Below are 16,575 nucleotides of genomic sequence, written 5' to 3' on the forward strand. Positions count from 1 at the left end.
CTGTGACTCCTAGTCTAACTCTTGACATTCCTGTTAAAGCTGGAACCCAGTTGTACCGTTTGTCCTCGGTCATTTGCCGCCAAACCCTGAGTCTTCAGATGGACCACTTTTACACGTATCTGATGTGTGGACAGCTGGTTTATAAGGCTGAGGACGATCAGGTAACAATTTCAAATATAACCTCTGTGGCCGACATTTGCCATAACGGATTTATCTATGTGTATGAGAAATACACAGAAGAACAAGATGATTTTAGTGTTGGGCTCAAAGTGACCACAGACAATCATGAAGTACATCAAGACCCTCTTCAATATGTTATGATCACAGAAGATGAACTCAGCATCAGTTTTGAAAATGAAATACAAAATGGCTCTTATTATTTTTACCTACCAGAAGACAGCACAAGTCAAAGAAATTCTAATGTTGATCCAACCATATACATTTGCAAGTTTTCCAACTCCTTTAATAACAGCTGGATGAATGCCACGATGCAGAGTATTTTGAACCTTAGTATTGCCAGAAAGTCTGTAGCTAAGTGTCCCCCAAAAGTCTTTGGAGCTTTATCAGCAACTCCAATCTGTGCTAGCCTTCTCCTAACAGCCATGCACCATCCAGGAAAATATTTCCATCCCGAAGAAATCTACCAAGTTCTGATGGAAATCAATGAAAGCCTGCCATTACTAGGCCTGACACAGCAAAACTATATAGCAAAATTTTTGGGGACTATTTTGCGCTGGTTAAACCCATGTGGCATTAATTCAGCTTGGATACTAAACAACATTATCACTTGTGAACAATGTAAGTTGGTTACGCCAGTCTTGTCAGACATAGGTCCCATAGTTTACCTGTCAGATGCAAAACCAAATGAAACAACGGCTTCTCTTCTTCACCGTTTTGTTCTTAAAGACTGCTATGAGTACCAATGTAACATCTGCCTGTCCAACACTAAAAGAAACATCTTCCTTAGCGATACTGATGTGATAACTCTGCATCTGCAACGGCCCACCAATCAGGGAGGTTTCAGAATACCTGTGATTCCTAGTGCATGCATTGACATTTCATTACAAAATGGAGCTCAGTTGTTCAGTTTGTCCTCTGTCATTTGTCGCCAAACCCTGAGCTCACAGACCGACCACTTTTACACATATCTGAAGTACGGACAACTGATCTTTAAGGCTGAAGATGACCAAATAACAATCGCACACAAGGACAGTGCAGAAGACCTTTACCAAAATGGGTTTATGTATATTTACGAGAAAGAAAGATGAAACTGAGAAAAGACTTAAGAAACAAGCCAAGTTAGAAAAAAAACCCAAAAACATATAAAAAACAAACTCAACAAAAACAAAACAAAAAAAAATTATCGCAAAAAACACCCAAAAAACGATAAATAAAAACATGTTTACAAAATTAATAGAAGTTTTATATAAAATAACAAAAACACCCAAAAATAATAACAAACTGATTTTCATAGTATAAAAAGAAAACCTAGCAAAAAAATGACATGAATGACTTAAGTAAGAATTAAGTAATGACAAAATGATCTAAGTCAAAAAGAAATTACAGAAAATTATGGTGTTTTAACTACAAATTTACTTTTTATTCTGAAATAATAATAATAATAATAATAAAAGCACTGCTCCTAAAAGACAAAAAATAAAAATACAAAAGGTGACACAGTTGCATCTTGTCTCCATGCATACGTGGGTTTTCTCTGGGTACTCCGGCTTCCTCCCACAGTCCAAAAAGAAACACTGTTAGATTAGTCAGGCACTTTAAATTACTATTAAGAGTCAGTATGTGTATGCTTTACTTCCTTTGAAAATCTCTTAAAATAATATTTGATTGTCAATAAAAAAAACATTCTTTAAAGTATGCAGTGTCTTTACTTGAAACGAACAATGCTAAAAAAAAAAGGAAGTTGAAAGATTAGGACTATATGTTTTTACCATAAAATAGGACTTTATATGTTTTCTCCATCCGTGCGTGGGTTTTCTCCGGGTGCTCCGGCTTCCCGCCTCAGTCCAAAAACATGACTGGCCATCTTATCTGTTCATGCTGTCACAAAGGCATGCATGCAGAGAAGATGGTTGTGTCAGTACATATTGTTCAGAATATTATTCAAACAACTTAAATTGACAATGATATGCATCAATATAATATTTATTTAGAATATGTGACCAATTATGTCACATTATGAATTATATGCAATGCGTCAGTTATGTATCTATTTAGGACAGGAAATGACCATGGAACTAACTCTCAATTTTAATCTTGTTTGATATTATCATGAGACATAAACAGGGTCAGCCCAAAGCATAAACAAACTAAGCAACCACTTAGGGCCTCAAGGCCACTAAGGTGCGTTCACACTGAAGCCTGAAGTGACCCAATTCTGATTTTTTGTCAATTCCGATTTTTTTTGCTGGGGCCGTTCACACTGCCAAGAATGCGACCTGTATGCGTTCTGCAGTCTGAACGGGCAAATGACCTGACAGTGACCTGCACGCGCAGTAGAGGGCGCAATAGCGTCAGCGTTCTCAGTGTTCTGCCAACCGCCATAAAAAGAAGAAGTGCTCAGTGGACTAACGGTGGAGCATAGCTTACATATTTGAAGTTGTTGACCGGCCGGAGCAGCATATTAACAGCTTAATCCTCATATAGTCCGTGNCAAAATAAAACCAAATTTATTTGAGGTGCAAAAACAGAATTAACTTTACGGACCAGAATAGTGTTTAATCTTTGCGAAGTAAAACCCAACAATCACCACAGAGACCCAGAATGAAGCAGAGCCAGTCCCATTTGTTAATGTGAAACTGAGCCACTGCAGTATAACAGCAGGAGGGCTCCCTTGACATTCAAGAACACAAGGGGTAAGTATTTTGGCATGTCCTCATCAGGACAGCAAACAGCTTCTCACAAAACATGACAGCAGATGTGTCAAAATGCATTATCTTCACCATCACCAGAGCAAACACTTGGTGCCCTAAAGAAGACCGCATTTTTTTTTCTCTCTCTTAAAGTGCACTTCTCCTTTGTTGAGTCTCCTCCTGCTTCTCTATATTTTTTCCTCCTTCATTCCTCTCTCAGTCACCTTGTAACCATGTGAACCCTCTTTTCTTTACTTCTGGGATGAAGCACAAGAGGAGGACTGCGCAGTTGCTGAGAGATAGAAAGAGGGAAGAAGGGAAGGGAGGACAGAATAGGAGATAGTGAGGAAAGAGAAGACAGGAAGGGGGGAAGCTTAGAAAACAGCAAAGAGAGAGACTGAGAGGAGGGGGGTTGGTGGATGTAGCTCTAGCTGTGGGCCGGGGGGTGAGCTACCTAACCCGGGCTGCTCCGCCGAAACATCCATGGGTGGCTGTGTCGGGAGCCACCACGACTCTTCGGGCAGCTTAAACGAGAACTCGGACGGCACTGGAGGTAACTTAGCGGGGTCTCATGGTTTAGTAAGCGGAAGGTTTGGCTGTTTGATGGGCTTCCCCCTGCAGGCTTTCTGCATGCTGTCCTGGCTGGAGGTCTTCCTTCCCTGCCATTATAATATCCGGAGCCTCAGACGGGCTCGGTGTCTCCGTCCACGCAGCGGGATTTAAACCGAGGACAAGGCACTCTGCCAGCTTCGTTACTCTGCAAACTAAACCCTGTTCAGCACCCTGCGATGTCTCCCTTTGTTCTTTGCTGTTGACTGAGCTAGCCGGCTAAAACGGAGCTAGTTAGCTTGCTAGCTGCTGTATGTGCAACAAATATGGGTCACAGTCATCGGGGGCATGCAGAGAAGCCCTCTGAAGTGATTCAATGTGATTTAAATTGGGCACCAACTCAAGCTCCCATTAGCTACATTTAGGGAAACTCTTTTGCCTTGTTTTTTAAGAGCAAATGAATAATGGTTTGAACTTTAAAGTAAAGAGAATGAAGGAGGTGTCCACAACGTATTGCAACAGTTTATTATTAAAGAGTGTTTGTTTTTAGCACCATACACATCTGTCGTAGTGAGTGCAGTACTCCATGCACAGTGATGAATAAGTAGTAATCACTAAAACATGACCGAAGCTGACTTTAGGTTGTTGGTTGATGTAGTAACGAGTTCAGTGAAGCTGTGGGAAGTTTGTGGGATAGTTTCCTGGTTTGCTGTATGAGAGGAGGGGATCCACAGCCAGCCTTTGAGTTACTTTAATTACATACTGGGACACCGATCTGGGAAAAGAGGGGGAGGAGGCTGAGCACTTAGAGATGAACAGATAAAGCTTGATTTCCTGTATGTCTTCCTCTTTGCTTCTGCATCTCTATTAACAGCTGCTAGGCTTCTCTTTGTTTAGCTAAATGTGACATCTTCAACTTCTGCTTTGTCAGTGCTTGGCACCTTCAGAATTGGCGGCAAAGAGCATGTATGTCCTGAGCTGTGAAAGCTTATTCACACCCTTCCACTGTTTATTTTCTGAAGTTACAAAGATAAGCTTCATTGCATTTTGAGAGTATATGTGACAGACGAACACAAAGTTCTTTTGCAACCTCCAGCTCCATCCATCTTCCCATTTTGCTCCCCTGAAGAAAAGCATCTTCACAGCATAATGCAGCCAACACCATGTTTCATAGTGAGGGTGGGTGGGTTGGTTATGATGTACAACCTAGCCCGTTTGTTGTGTTTCTTTGGCATTTATCAGACTGTTTCTGTTATTTTCCATTCGCTCCACCAGTTTGCACTAATTTGTTTTGGTCTGTCACATAAAACTCCAATAAAATACATCCAGGTTTTTGGTTGTAGTGTGACAAAAGGTGTACAAATGCCATCGCAGGACTGAACAAATTTCCTCTAAGCAAATCGGACATCTTTGTCATTTGTTATAAAGCTAGTGAAATCTAAATTTTACAAATACTGACTCGCATAAGTTCTAAATGATTTACAGTCAGTTACTGAAAAACAACCAAGTAAATAGGATTAGAAGATACATTTTGCAGATACAGTCATAAAATTGAACTGGAAATTGGGCTAATACAAAAGCACTGATTGTGCTTTGCTTCAAATCCAAAAATGCCTTCCCCAAAACTCTATGAAGCTTCTTGTTTAATTTTAGTTGATACCTAGTTGTGCCCCTCCTGATGCTGTTACTCTAAAAATAAAACCATGGTGTATATTTGAGGACGTTGCAGATTGGTTTTTCTTTCCCATTAGAGCTACTCCAAACCATTTTAAAAAGTGGTGTATGATATTACAACAACAAAAAATTAAATAATGTAAACTATTGCAGTTGTGTTCTTCTTTGTGATTAATCCACTTTTTATTCACTCTTCTATTAATATTCCCATCACGCTGATGTCACTACAAGCTTCATTGAAAACACTGGAGGTCTAACTGGCCAAATATATTATTATTATTTCCTATCAAAGCTTCAAATGCATGGAAAACAAAATATTTTACTTTGCTGAATATTGTATCAAAGCAGTGCGGCTCTCATATTGCAGACACTGATACAGCACTAATGAGTGGTACTCCATATATTGTGCAGCTTTGTGCTGAACTAAATTAAATCTCGACATGATCTATCATATCAAATTTGGTGTATAGCAAAAAAATGCATTTGAAATTATAGAATGTCGTTCACTCAATATTCATATTTAAGTCCCCTTTGGTAGCTCGTACTGCCATTTCATACATAGACGTTTCCATTTTATAAAATAGTCCTTCATTTTTAGTGTCCTGCAACTTTTATATGTGTCTCTGCTTCAGCTCAACTGGATCAAATAATGAGGCCATTAGCAGGACTCTGTGGAAAATGGTTGCATGCTGAGGAAGTAATTGAGACATTTGATTCAGGTGTGTTGGACCAGAACACGTTAAGCTGTAGCAAGAAACCAACCTTTGAGGACTGGAGATTGAGCCAGTAATCAATTCCATATCTATCTACTTAAAACAGGGTTTGTACATGTATTGTCTTTGTAAGTATGATGTGATCAGTGCAAATTGTCCAAACAGTTAGGTTTTATATTTTTGCAGTTTTGGATGTTTCATACCAACCGTGTGCTGATACTATCAGATGTGGTCATATAACCAGTTACTTTGCTTTGATTAGGTCATATTTCATAATGGTCAACATCCCCAGTTGGGATCAGAGCCAAATTGAATGGATATAGAGTGTAATATCAAAATTTCAGATACTGTTAAACTAGAGTATACATGACTGTTGATTATTTTATGACAATTTATCTCCATAATTCTGAAAATACTTAACTGAAATAAAAGAAAACAACCTGCAACGCCAAGGTTTCAGTGGCACAAAGTGATAATGTGTAGAACTGAACTGGTTACACACATCTGATAAAGGTGTAAAATTGACTCAAAGGCAACATGTTGTGCTGTTTTGGCTCATGAACTGAAAGGGAGCCACCAAATGAAATTCTCCTTTGGGCTCTGTCGGGTAGAAGGAAGTCCCAGAATTATTTAACTTCATCAAAGTAACTCAAATAGCTGCATAAAGAATATTTTGCTATTATCCAACTGCTTTCCTTTCTAAAAACATATCAACAGTTCTACTGAGAAACTAATTTCTGCTTCTCTGATTGTGAATCATAATGAAGTAGTTTTGTGGATGATGTATGCAAGTTAAACTTTTAATTCTGCATAACCTTTAGTAGCTGAACTTAAAGGGTCAGGCAGTTTGAGGCCTTGTTTACTATGAGCAGTCTGAAGTTGAACGTGTTATTTGATCAGAGTACATGTGTACCAGCAGTAGGTGGAACTCAACACCTTGATCCTCTTCTCTTTTCTGTTGTGTACTTGGATACACACACACACATACACTGTCCTGTACCTGTGTCGTGTTCGGTGGTGATCCAGATGGTGTTATTCATCAGCCATTCTGCTGCAGATGGAGCTCTGTTTGCTGCAATTATCCTAACATTTAACTGGGTTTGGAACGTATCGTTCTTAGCTTTAGCTCAGTTTATTCTGGCTGCATGCTCCACATCACTAATGGTGTATAACGTGTTAAATCAGTCTGCAACGCTCAGCTGAGTACCAGAGCAAAAGAGAAAAGCGATTCATTATTTTCCAGTGCCGTGATAAAAATGTATCAGGGTTTTTTTTCTCTCTTACATGTTTCAACTCATCAAATTATTTTAAATATCAGACAAGAGAACCTGAGTAAATGCAAAATTAAGTTTTAAAATGAGGATTATATTTATTACAATGACGGGTGAAACTTGTACAGACCAATTTATGAAAAGATAAAGCAGATTGCAGACAAAGTCATTGATTTCTGGAAAAGATGACAAAACCATTTCTTAGGCTTAACGACAGCGAGACCCATTACACACAATTAGTGAGACCTTCCCAGAAACAACCAGCCCACAAAACATACTTTTATCAGTTTACAAACGCATCTGCATCAGAGCACCACTAATGGGGTTCCGTTAGGTCTGTCTTGCTGCAACAAAAGGATCTATGAGGGAGTTACAAAGCTAAAACTACCAAGAAAAAAAAAACAGTCTCACATTTGCCAAAAAAAAAAAAAATGTTTATGATTCCTAAGACTTTAGACTGATGAGACACAAGGTNTATAAGCCAAGATGTCCAAAATTTGATGTTAGCTTTCGATTTGTTTTGTTTTTTCCCCAAGTATGTAAGTTAGAACAAAAACAAAAAATGTGAAAAATCAAACTAAAAACTTACATTTGTTTTTAGTTTGATTCATCAGTACTGACAATGAACATTTTAAAGAATAATATTATTAGATTTTTTTCTGGACATTGCCTCAAAAGGCAAAGAATTATGAGGATCAATATGTGAAAGTGAAATAACAAAAACACTCTTATGGAAGCAGATGGGGCCACCATGTGGATAACATCTGTGCTCAGCTTGAAAAAACATGGAAAGAATGTTTTTGTCTGATATATATTTGACATGCCACTACTGTTTATTCTAATGTGTTTTAATAATTAGTAATTTCTTCCTTTGACGTGCTTTAAAATCAATCACCAATTGTTTTTGTTTGTTCATTTTTATTCCCTGTCTATATTCCATCATTGTTGGAAACTTTGTCATTTCTCCTAACCACTGCACAAAATCCTTTTATGAAATCTGTAAAAATGGCAGAAGTAGGACCTGAAATCTCCTAAGATCAAAGCTCAAATGTCACCTGGCTGTTGTGCTTGCATTGCTCCATTCCCTCTGGGGAGTCGGCCTTTGACACAGCTATGCTTTCAACTAAATGACAACATATTCATGGTGACACTGCCTAATATACCAGTGTTTTGTCTGCATTGTGTGCATCTCAGTTAAGGGTGGTACTGTGCCTCCATGAGATTTTATTAATGCTGAAAACAAAGTGCAGTTGATGGTGATGTTTGTGTTTTTGTAGAGGAAGAATCATTCACTGAATCAGTCCTTATGTTTTTCACTGCAAGTTGCAGAGAAATAAAACACCTTTCTAATCATGATTTTGTCATAATGTCTTACTATTCTTTTTATCAGAAATAATATTTTATACTAATTTGTTTATTTCTTGGCACAGACACTGCTTTTAAACAAAGCCTACATCTCTTTAACTGGGATAAAGTTGGCGCCATTCAATAGGGATAATGTCTGCCTGCTTTATCTATTCCAAAGCCAGTTCTGATGTCCATTTTGGATCAATGTCCGGTTGGAACGCCTGGTGTCTGAATTTCAACTATGTAACAAATGGGAAGCACAGTGGTGGTAGCATCATGCTTGGAGTGTGTTTACCTGTCAGTGGGAAGGTGAAATAAACAAAGTGAGTGGAATACAGATGAAGGTTTGTTTACCACAAGCCATCTAGAACAGTGTACTTTAACTTTACGAATCTGCTGAGGTTTTTTTGAGTTTATTACACAAACTACTTTTCAGTCCACAGTTGAAATATGATGCATTTGAGTCAGAAAGAGTATGAGCTTCTTAAAGTGACAGAATCCCATTTTAAGACATCAAGGTATGAAATGCAATCTCTTATAAGTCATGTTTGAAATAGACAGATTTTGTATAACATCTGAAGGTAAGATAGTTACTTGATTGTGTTATAAAGTGGCATTATCTGCCTGGAAAACCACCACTTTAAATAAGTAGCAGGAGTTGAATAGTTCAAACTGTTTGTCCTGTGCGTCAAGGCTCTAATAAAATGTGCACTGACTGCATAAAGCAAAAACAAGCTTATCAGCTGTGATTCTCAGAAATCTGACAAGGTCTGAGAACCACACTGACCTCCAGTAACTTTATTCAAGTGATTTTTTCATTATTCATGTGAGGACGAAAGAGGATGATGCTCCCAACAGCGTATTTGACAGTTGGTGTATTTTCCTTTGGTTGAAAGCCTCACCTTAACTCCTCTAATCATACTTCTGTTTGTTATAGCCAGACAGCTCAATCTTTGTTTTAACTGACCTTAAAATTGATCTCCCTGAAGGATTTGTGTTGTTCAAGTTGGTAGCTGCAAATTTTTGTTGCGTTTGAAAGCAATTTGATTTCTGAACAGGGGGTTATTTTTGGTCAGACCATGTTGATGTTAAACTTGCTTCACTGTGAACGACGGCGATGCCGTGTCAGTGGTTTAGTAAGTTTGTGCCATGTGAAACTTTTGTTTATTGTATTCCAAGTCAGCAGTTCTATCACAGAGTTAACCTCCTAAAATATGACGCTGTCCTAAATGACTCACCAGATAAAGATGTTACGTAAAAATGTTTGTCCTAGTGAGGCTACACATGCAGCTATGTAATGCAATGAATGTCACAGTTTATACAAAAAGGGATTCCTCCTGTGTTTACAGAGCAACGTGGAGCATGTGCAGTCTGGGGTGGGATGAAGGAACTGAGAGCACAACCAACTAACAGACGTGTCTCTGTATAACTGAGCTCTAATATAACAAATCAAGTCCATGTTTGGGCTTTGCTCATGCAGAGACGACAAACGAGAGAAAGGCAGGGTCTGGAACGACAAGATATATGAAGCAACCAGTACCGCAACAGTCAATGCCCAAAATTAGTAAGACGAGGTAAACTCATTCCTTTCTTAGCCTCCCTTCCTCCACAGTCCCCTGAGCCATATGAGCCATATCCTTGGTAATTTAAGGTTTAATGGAGGCTGAGCAGAGAAATTAACACAACACCTCTTCAAATTGGATGCATGTTATCATTTCATGCCTGAGAAGTTCTGCCCCTGTTGATATTAAATGAATGATAAACAGCATAAGAGACTAACAAAGCATATTTTATATTCCTACACATGCAAAAGGTCTGAGTTGCATCACCTCTTAACTTCCTGACAGTCTGGTTTAAGTGCTCATTAAATTTCCTGCATCTCTGCAACTGTTTTACAGATGGACCAGAGTCAAGTGGTAAATTCAGTCAGGTAGGTTGATTTATAATACTTTGACAAGTATTCACAGTGTTTGGGCGTTTACACATTTTATGTTACAACCAAGCACATCTATATATTTTATTTGAATAATGTATATAATGAAATCATAGTTGTGCATTGTTATAAACAAAACAAATACACATAGTTTTCTAAAACTTTGTGTGGCGTGCATTTGTATTCAGCTGTCTTTATCCCTTAAACTTCAGCATAAATGCAGGTGGTTCCTGAAAGCCTTTGGGGTTTATTAGTGAACATTGTCATACAAATAAATGTACAAATTTATAAAGACTAAGAAACACAGCAGGCTGGTCAGGGATAAATTTGTGGAAACATTTAAGGAAGGGTCGGGTTTTCAAACAACAACCGAAGCTTAAACATTTCATGGAGAAATGTTCGACCCATTATCCAGGAACAGAAATAGTATTACACAACTGAAAATCTACCAAAAATCTAGTTGTTTATATCAGCTAATAGAGCAGACAAGGAGAGCATTTATTAGACAAGTAGCCAAGAGATGTATTGCTGTTCTCGAGGAAAGAGAATCTGTTGACCCAACAACCATTTATAAAACACTCCAGAAGTTTGCTCTTCTTGGAGGTGACAAGAAGAAGTACATTCTTAAAAGAAAGCCACAAGAAGTCATGTTTGCAATTTGCCACAAGCCAAACTTGGGACATCACCTTGAATGCACCATCTGTCACACTGAGTTACTTTAAATCTATACACACCAGTTTAGAGTTGCTTTTGAACCATAATAAATGAAACATTGCACTCTTCAAAATATAATTTTTGTTTCTTTTTTCCAAATTGTTGTCTGTATGGTGTATTTTACAACTTTGTACTTTTGTGTTTTTGTAATGTGAAGCACTTTGAATTGCCTTGTTGCTGAAATGTGCTAAACAAACTTAATTGATTAATTGTACATTTAGTGCTGCAAAGGAATAATTTAGATCAGAGCTGTGTTTTAGAATGGGTCAGTCAAAGTTCAAACCTAAATACAATTGAGAATGTTTGCAAAAATACTTTTCTACCTTTTCAAATGTAAAAAAAAAAGAATTAAATCTACATATACTTCCAATTCCCAACTATTCTCTATGTTGTGTTGGTGTATCACATATAATTCCAGAGAAGTACAAAAAAATTAAGGAGCATGAAAACTTCAGTAAGAAAGTATACAAGGAAAATGTAAAGAATCTTCTAGAAAAGGTTCAGTGATTCTGATACTGTAAACTGTTGCAGCACATTTAGTCACCTTCTGTCATCCATTGACTTTCGGCTAAAAATCGGTCCAATCCTCGTATTCTCAGCTCTATCTTGAACATCTTCAGCCACATGCCGCTTTTATCCCGAGGGGCCAGCTTGACCCGAATCTCGTCCTGGCTTGGCTGTTTATCTTCTCGCCTCTCCCACTTTCCATTTAGATTTCAAATCCTCATCCTTTTCATCTCAGTCTCCTTTCTGTGCTCTGCGCTGGTGAAATGGTTGAGGACTGCAGCTGGTTAAGACTAGGCGTGAAATTGTAAATCAATGAAAGTACAATCAACTGTGTGGCCGTGTGTTGATTTAAAAGGTTCAAACGAACCCCATTTCTATGCAGCCCCTCTGAGGCTGGGGAGTAAAAGCTGGGAACACTCGGAAGATAACAATAAATCAATGGGGCCACAGACAGGCCCATCTTCAGTCCAGATGGGGCAGTGGACATCATTAAACGCTTTGACAATTGGAACCTCAGCGACAGATAATAGAGCAGATGCAAGTCTGCAGACTTCAGACCACTGCTTGGCAGTTAAGAATCAATCAATCAGTCAGGGGCAATCCTATTAACCTCAATATCTGCTGCTCTGCAAGAGACAGGCAGGAAGACGAAGAAAGAGAATGCAAAAAAGTTATTAACAAGAAAAGGCTGAAAGAGCATTTCACAATTTTGCTCAATAAATGCAAAAAACAACTTTAGCTCTTTTATGAAGAAAGAGGAACTCAAAAAATGCATGAGTGGCAGCAGTCTAGTCTGCTTGCATAAAATTGCAGTTTCTACAGTTGGAACAACCATTGTGGCTATTTGCAATGTTCTGCTTTTAACCAGAATGCTTCACGTAATAAACGTCCCGTCCATTACACAACAGTGCTACATGCACTGTTATGAAATGGACAGGAATGGATGTTTCCTGTCAATGGAAAACATCAGTCAGATAAACTAAGGTTCATGTGTTATACATTACTCCAATTTAAGAAGATTTAGGGATTCTGATGGATTTAATAAAGCTTCAAAACATGAGTTACATGTCACTATCATGGAAAGAGTGTATCATGGAAGGAGGGTTCAGGTGTCTTTTTCAATCTCTCCAGCACCATCTACTGACTGAGCAATGAACAAGCAGGGACAGAGCAAACAAGACAACAAGAACAGGCAGACTAGACACTAATGAATCACACTGTCAGAAGCTTGAACTAAATAATAAGAAAAGTTTGTTTGATTTAAACACCACAATATCTGCTATTTATCAAAAATCATTGTGGAGTTTTAGTGTTATCTGTAGCTGTTTTAGATAGTTTAATCATATTTTCATTGGCATTTAACATATTCTGATGTCATGATATCTATAATACCGATCCATGGATGATCCAAATTATAGACACAACCTCTAGTGTAAACCTACATCCCTACAAAGATGCTGTTGAATGTCCTTTGGAAAGCTGCAAGAGAAGCAGCAAGCTTTTTGCATAATCCTAACTATAACGTTGAACATCCAGTCATGTAGTTTATTGCAGTTTGTGGGTTTTCTACCACAGTTTGTTAAGCCAAGTTCACAAATGTTTAAAATGGTTGAGATTCAGAGTCATTTCAAAAAGCTTAATGCTGGCCAGCTTTATTGGTTCCAAAACAGGCTTTGTTTCGAACCATTGACACCAAGAAGTAACCGCATTTTAACTGTCTGACCCAAGTGTCTTCTCAAATGAATATAAACTTGTTATGGAAAACCAAGGAGCCACCAAGACATCAAAATGAACTAAGAGGGTACAAATGAAGCCTTGATCATGTTCCAAACTTGACTAAAATTTGCAGCCACCCCATGTCAATAATCCATAATGTCCTACGCAGAAACATTTTGTAGTGACAAAAATATATTTGGAGTCAAGGAGAGGCTGTGGCAATTGTCAAGCAACATCTGTCTATTAGATAAAGTCACAAGACATCAATGTGGTTCTCACTCGTCACATTTTTCCATGCTTTTGATGTAAACAAAAGCATTGAAAAATGCTTTTGTTTATCAAATTTAATAACGTAATAGTAATATTTTACTTCTATTATTAGGGTCTTAAGTCTTTATACAAACCGCTCATATTTTAATATCTAAACAGTGACATACCACTACACATTTGAAACTTCCAGCTAATCTTTCAGTGTTTGTTTTAAAAGGAAGTGGAAGCTGAACCACTCAATTTCTGAGAAGCTACACACCTAGGAAAAATAACATTGTAAAACTATTCTGTACAGGAGTTAAGTCTGCGCAAAAAAAAACAGGAATGTTTTATGCTGGAAGCAGTACAAAAGATCCAGTTAAATCTGCTGCTCTGACCTTGATAAAAGAATAAGGCACGAGCTCACATGGCGTCACTGATAACATGCAGCAATTCTCTTTTGGGGGTTCCAAGAATCCTCTGTCTTGCACAAATGTCTTTCTTCAGTTCCCAGCAATGGGAAATAATTGTAATTCCAGACAGCATTGTTGTAAAATGACCCTTCCTATCCTGTTGCTGTTCTGTGTGTGTGTTTGTGTGTAGCTTAACAACTGTGTGCCTCCAAGTATATGCATGTGTGTGTGTGTGTGTGTGTGTCCTGGCGTGTCAAATTACTTCCAAGTCACTTTAAGACTGTCCTAAAGATAGTCCCCAGAGAGGAGTTTGTTCATCCGGTGTGAAGAGAAGAGTTGTTTAACTACGAGGACTGACTTAATTTTTGAAATATATGCATCAAAAAAGAAGTAAAGATTTTTAACGCTGCAGCATAAGATGCTCACAACATGACAAAATAAAATGTAAAGGTGAATAAATCTAAGGAGGAGCCGTCAATACATTTCAAAATTAAGCATTTTGGCTGGCATACAAAACAGGGGGGAACATGGTGGTTAGGACTACACAATATATTACACATTTATTGTCGTCACAATGTCATTATGTGTAAAATTCATTTTGTTTAGAGTGCAGTAGCTGCTTGTGTTGAACTGTAAATTTGAACCTTTGCCTTCTGGGAGGCATTTTGCGGTGTTTTGTTGCAGAATGAACAGGTACAAGAACTCCTTTGTGCCATACTCCATCAAAATGAACACATTATTGCAAATCACAAGCTAATTCTCTTTTTAAATTATTGTAATAACTGTTTATGATGTTGTTTGATATATAATGTTATCATGAGATTCATATTGTAAACTAAATTTCCATTTTTATGGACGAAGTTTTTACCATATATTATCTTGCCACCATATTTGAAGAACGATAAATTTGCATTTTTCATGCTAATGTAATATTTTGCCAGCAACAGATGCTGACACCAGGCACAAATGACACTGTATGAAATACTAAAGGTCACAAGAGTGTGTGTGAAGCACAGACGATAAAAAGGATAAATAAGAAAATTGGGACATATCACACCAGATATTGTTTCTATATTAACCAATATTTTCCAGTATTCTGCAGCCCTGATGATGATGATGATGATGATGATGATGATGATGATGATGATGATGATGATGATGATGATGGCGTCCTTCTGTGGGATTCTTTTCTTCAGTAAAACAAAAAGGAAAGCTGGTTGAAGATGAGCTAAATACATGGAAATCCTGGAGGAAAGCCTCTTACAGGTTCCAAAAGACTTGAGATTCACATTCCAGTAGGGCGATAACCCAAAACATACAACACAAATTTCAATAAAATCTTTGTGATCAAAGCTAATTTAAGTTAGGATGGCTCAAAGTCCAGAAATAAATCCAAATGAGAATCTCTGGCAGACTGGACACTGGAGTTTACAGACACAGTCCATCAAGTAACTGAACTTTAATTCACAAAGAAACGGGCAGAAAATGATCTAGATGTGCAAACCGGTCAGGACAAACACTAAGACCTAGTCAGTGTTTATACGTTGGACCCATATGAATGGGAAATGGGCTGCATGTTACATGGTGGTGCTGTATTAATTGCATTGAACATTAATCGTCTTCCTAACNACCTTAAAGAAGTAATAAATAGCTCCTCTCCTCCTCCTACCTTCTGTCCGTCTGGATTTCTGATCTCGCTTCCTGTCTAATCCCTCTCTCGTTTCCTTGCCTTCAGTGGCTCTAGGCCGTAACCAGCCCCTGAAGAGAGAGCGACCTAAATGGAAAAGTGACTACCCGATGACAGAGGGCCAGCTGCGCAGCAAAAGAGATGAGTTCTGGGATACGGCGCCAGCATTCGAGGGCCGGAAGGAGATCTGGGATGCGCTGCGAGCTGCGGCCAGTGCCTTTGAGAGTAATGACCACCTACTGGCTCAGGCCATCCTTGACGGGGCCAGCATCACACTGCCACACGGTAAAACACTTTCTGCATGCTAAAATATTATGACCACACAGTTTTTAGAAAAGACGATTGACATCCTTAAAAAGAAGAGTAATTAAGAGACTGTATGCAAACATGGGCATGTGCTACTGCTGGAAAGTTGAGTGAAAGGAAAAAGTGATAGAAAAAGCAGTGGGAATAACTGCAACCGTAAGGGAAAGGTTGTAGTTAGGCCTCGTTTTGCATGAATTACTGCTTTAATTATTGAGGCCACATGCTGAACAAAGCATGGAAATATGATACAGTAGGCTAACATTTCTGTATTGAAAATCCTTTTATTTAGTCTTATGTAATACCCTGTCTTTCTATTCAACAGAATGTTGGGTTTTTATCACCTGTGAGCAATTAAATGAATTAAACACTTATAAATATTTCATCTGTTAACATGAATTTCTCATTTTCAACTTATTTACTGTTATAATTTTTCAGTGATATTGTATTTGATCAAACCTTAGTCTGACATAGTAACTAACATTAAAGTAGTTTTGAAAAACTTTGACATGACTTTCTTCAGCCAGACAGCAGCAGTCGCCGCTGGGTTATACTGCAACCATAAATAGGTTGTGTGTCAAAGCAGAGAACCTACGTAAGCAGCACAGCTTCCAAAGGAAGTGTGTTTT

The 16,575-nt window shown here is 38.1% G+C and overlaps 1 protein-coding gene across 1 annotated transcript; it reads left to right on the forward strand.

Annotated features, from left to right (window-relative positions):
* The first annotated feature begins 2,791 nt into the window (after positions 1-2,791).
* LOC103141883 (ubiquitin domain-containing protein 2) lies at positions 2,792-15,966 on the forward strand. Its single transcript, XM_016672363.1, has 2 exons — positions 2,792-3,423; positions 15,692-15,966. Exons 1-2 carry the CDS (start codon positions 3,354-3,356, stop codon positions 15,949-15,951), a joined length of 330 nt encoding a protein of 109 aa, XP_016527849.1. The 5' UTR covers positions 2,792-3,353; the 3' UTR covers positions 15,952-15,966.
* The last annotated feature ends 609 nt before the right edge of the window (positions 15,967-16,575 follow it).

The sequence above is a fragment of the Poecilia formosa genome, unplaced genomic scaffold (assembly GCF_000485575.1).
Source record: "Poecilia formosa unplaced genomic scaffold, Poecilia_formosa-5.1.2 Scaffold3, whole genome shotgun sequence".
NCBI lineage: Eukaryota > Metazoa > Chordata > Actinopteri > Cyprinodontiformes > Poeciliidae > Poecilia > Poecilia formosa.

What these genes read in the sequence shown, in the direction of transcription:
- LOC103141883 (XM_016672363.1), top strand. Translation starts at nt 3,354, where the DNA reads ATGGGTGGCTGTGTCGGGAGCCACCACGACTCTTCGGGCAGCTTAAAC. An exon ending in GAACTCGGACGGCACTGGAG is followed by an intron (nt 3,424 to 15,691) that starts GTAACTTAGCGG and finishes CCTTGCCTTCAG; the next exon opens with TGGCTCTAGGCCGTAACCAG.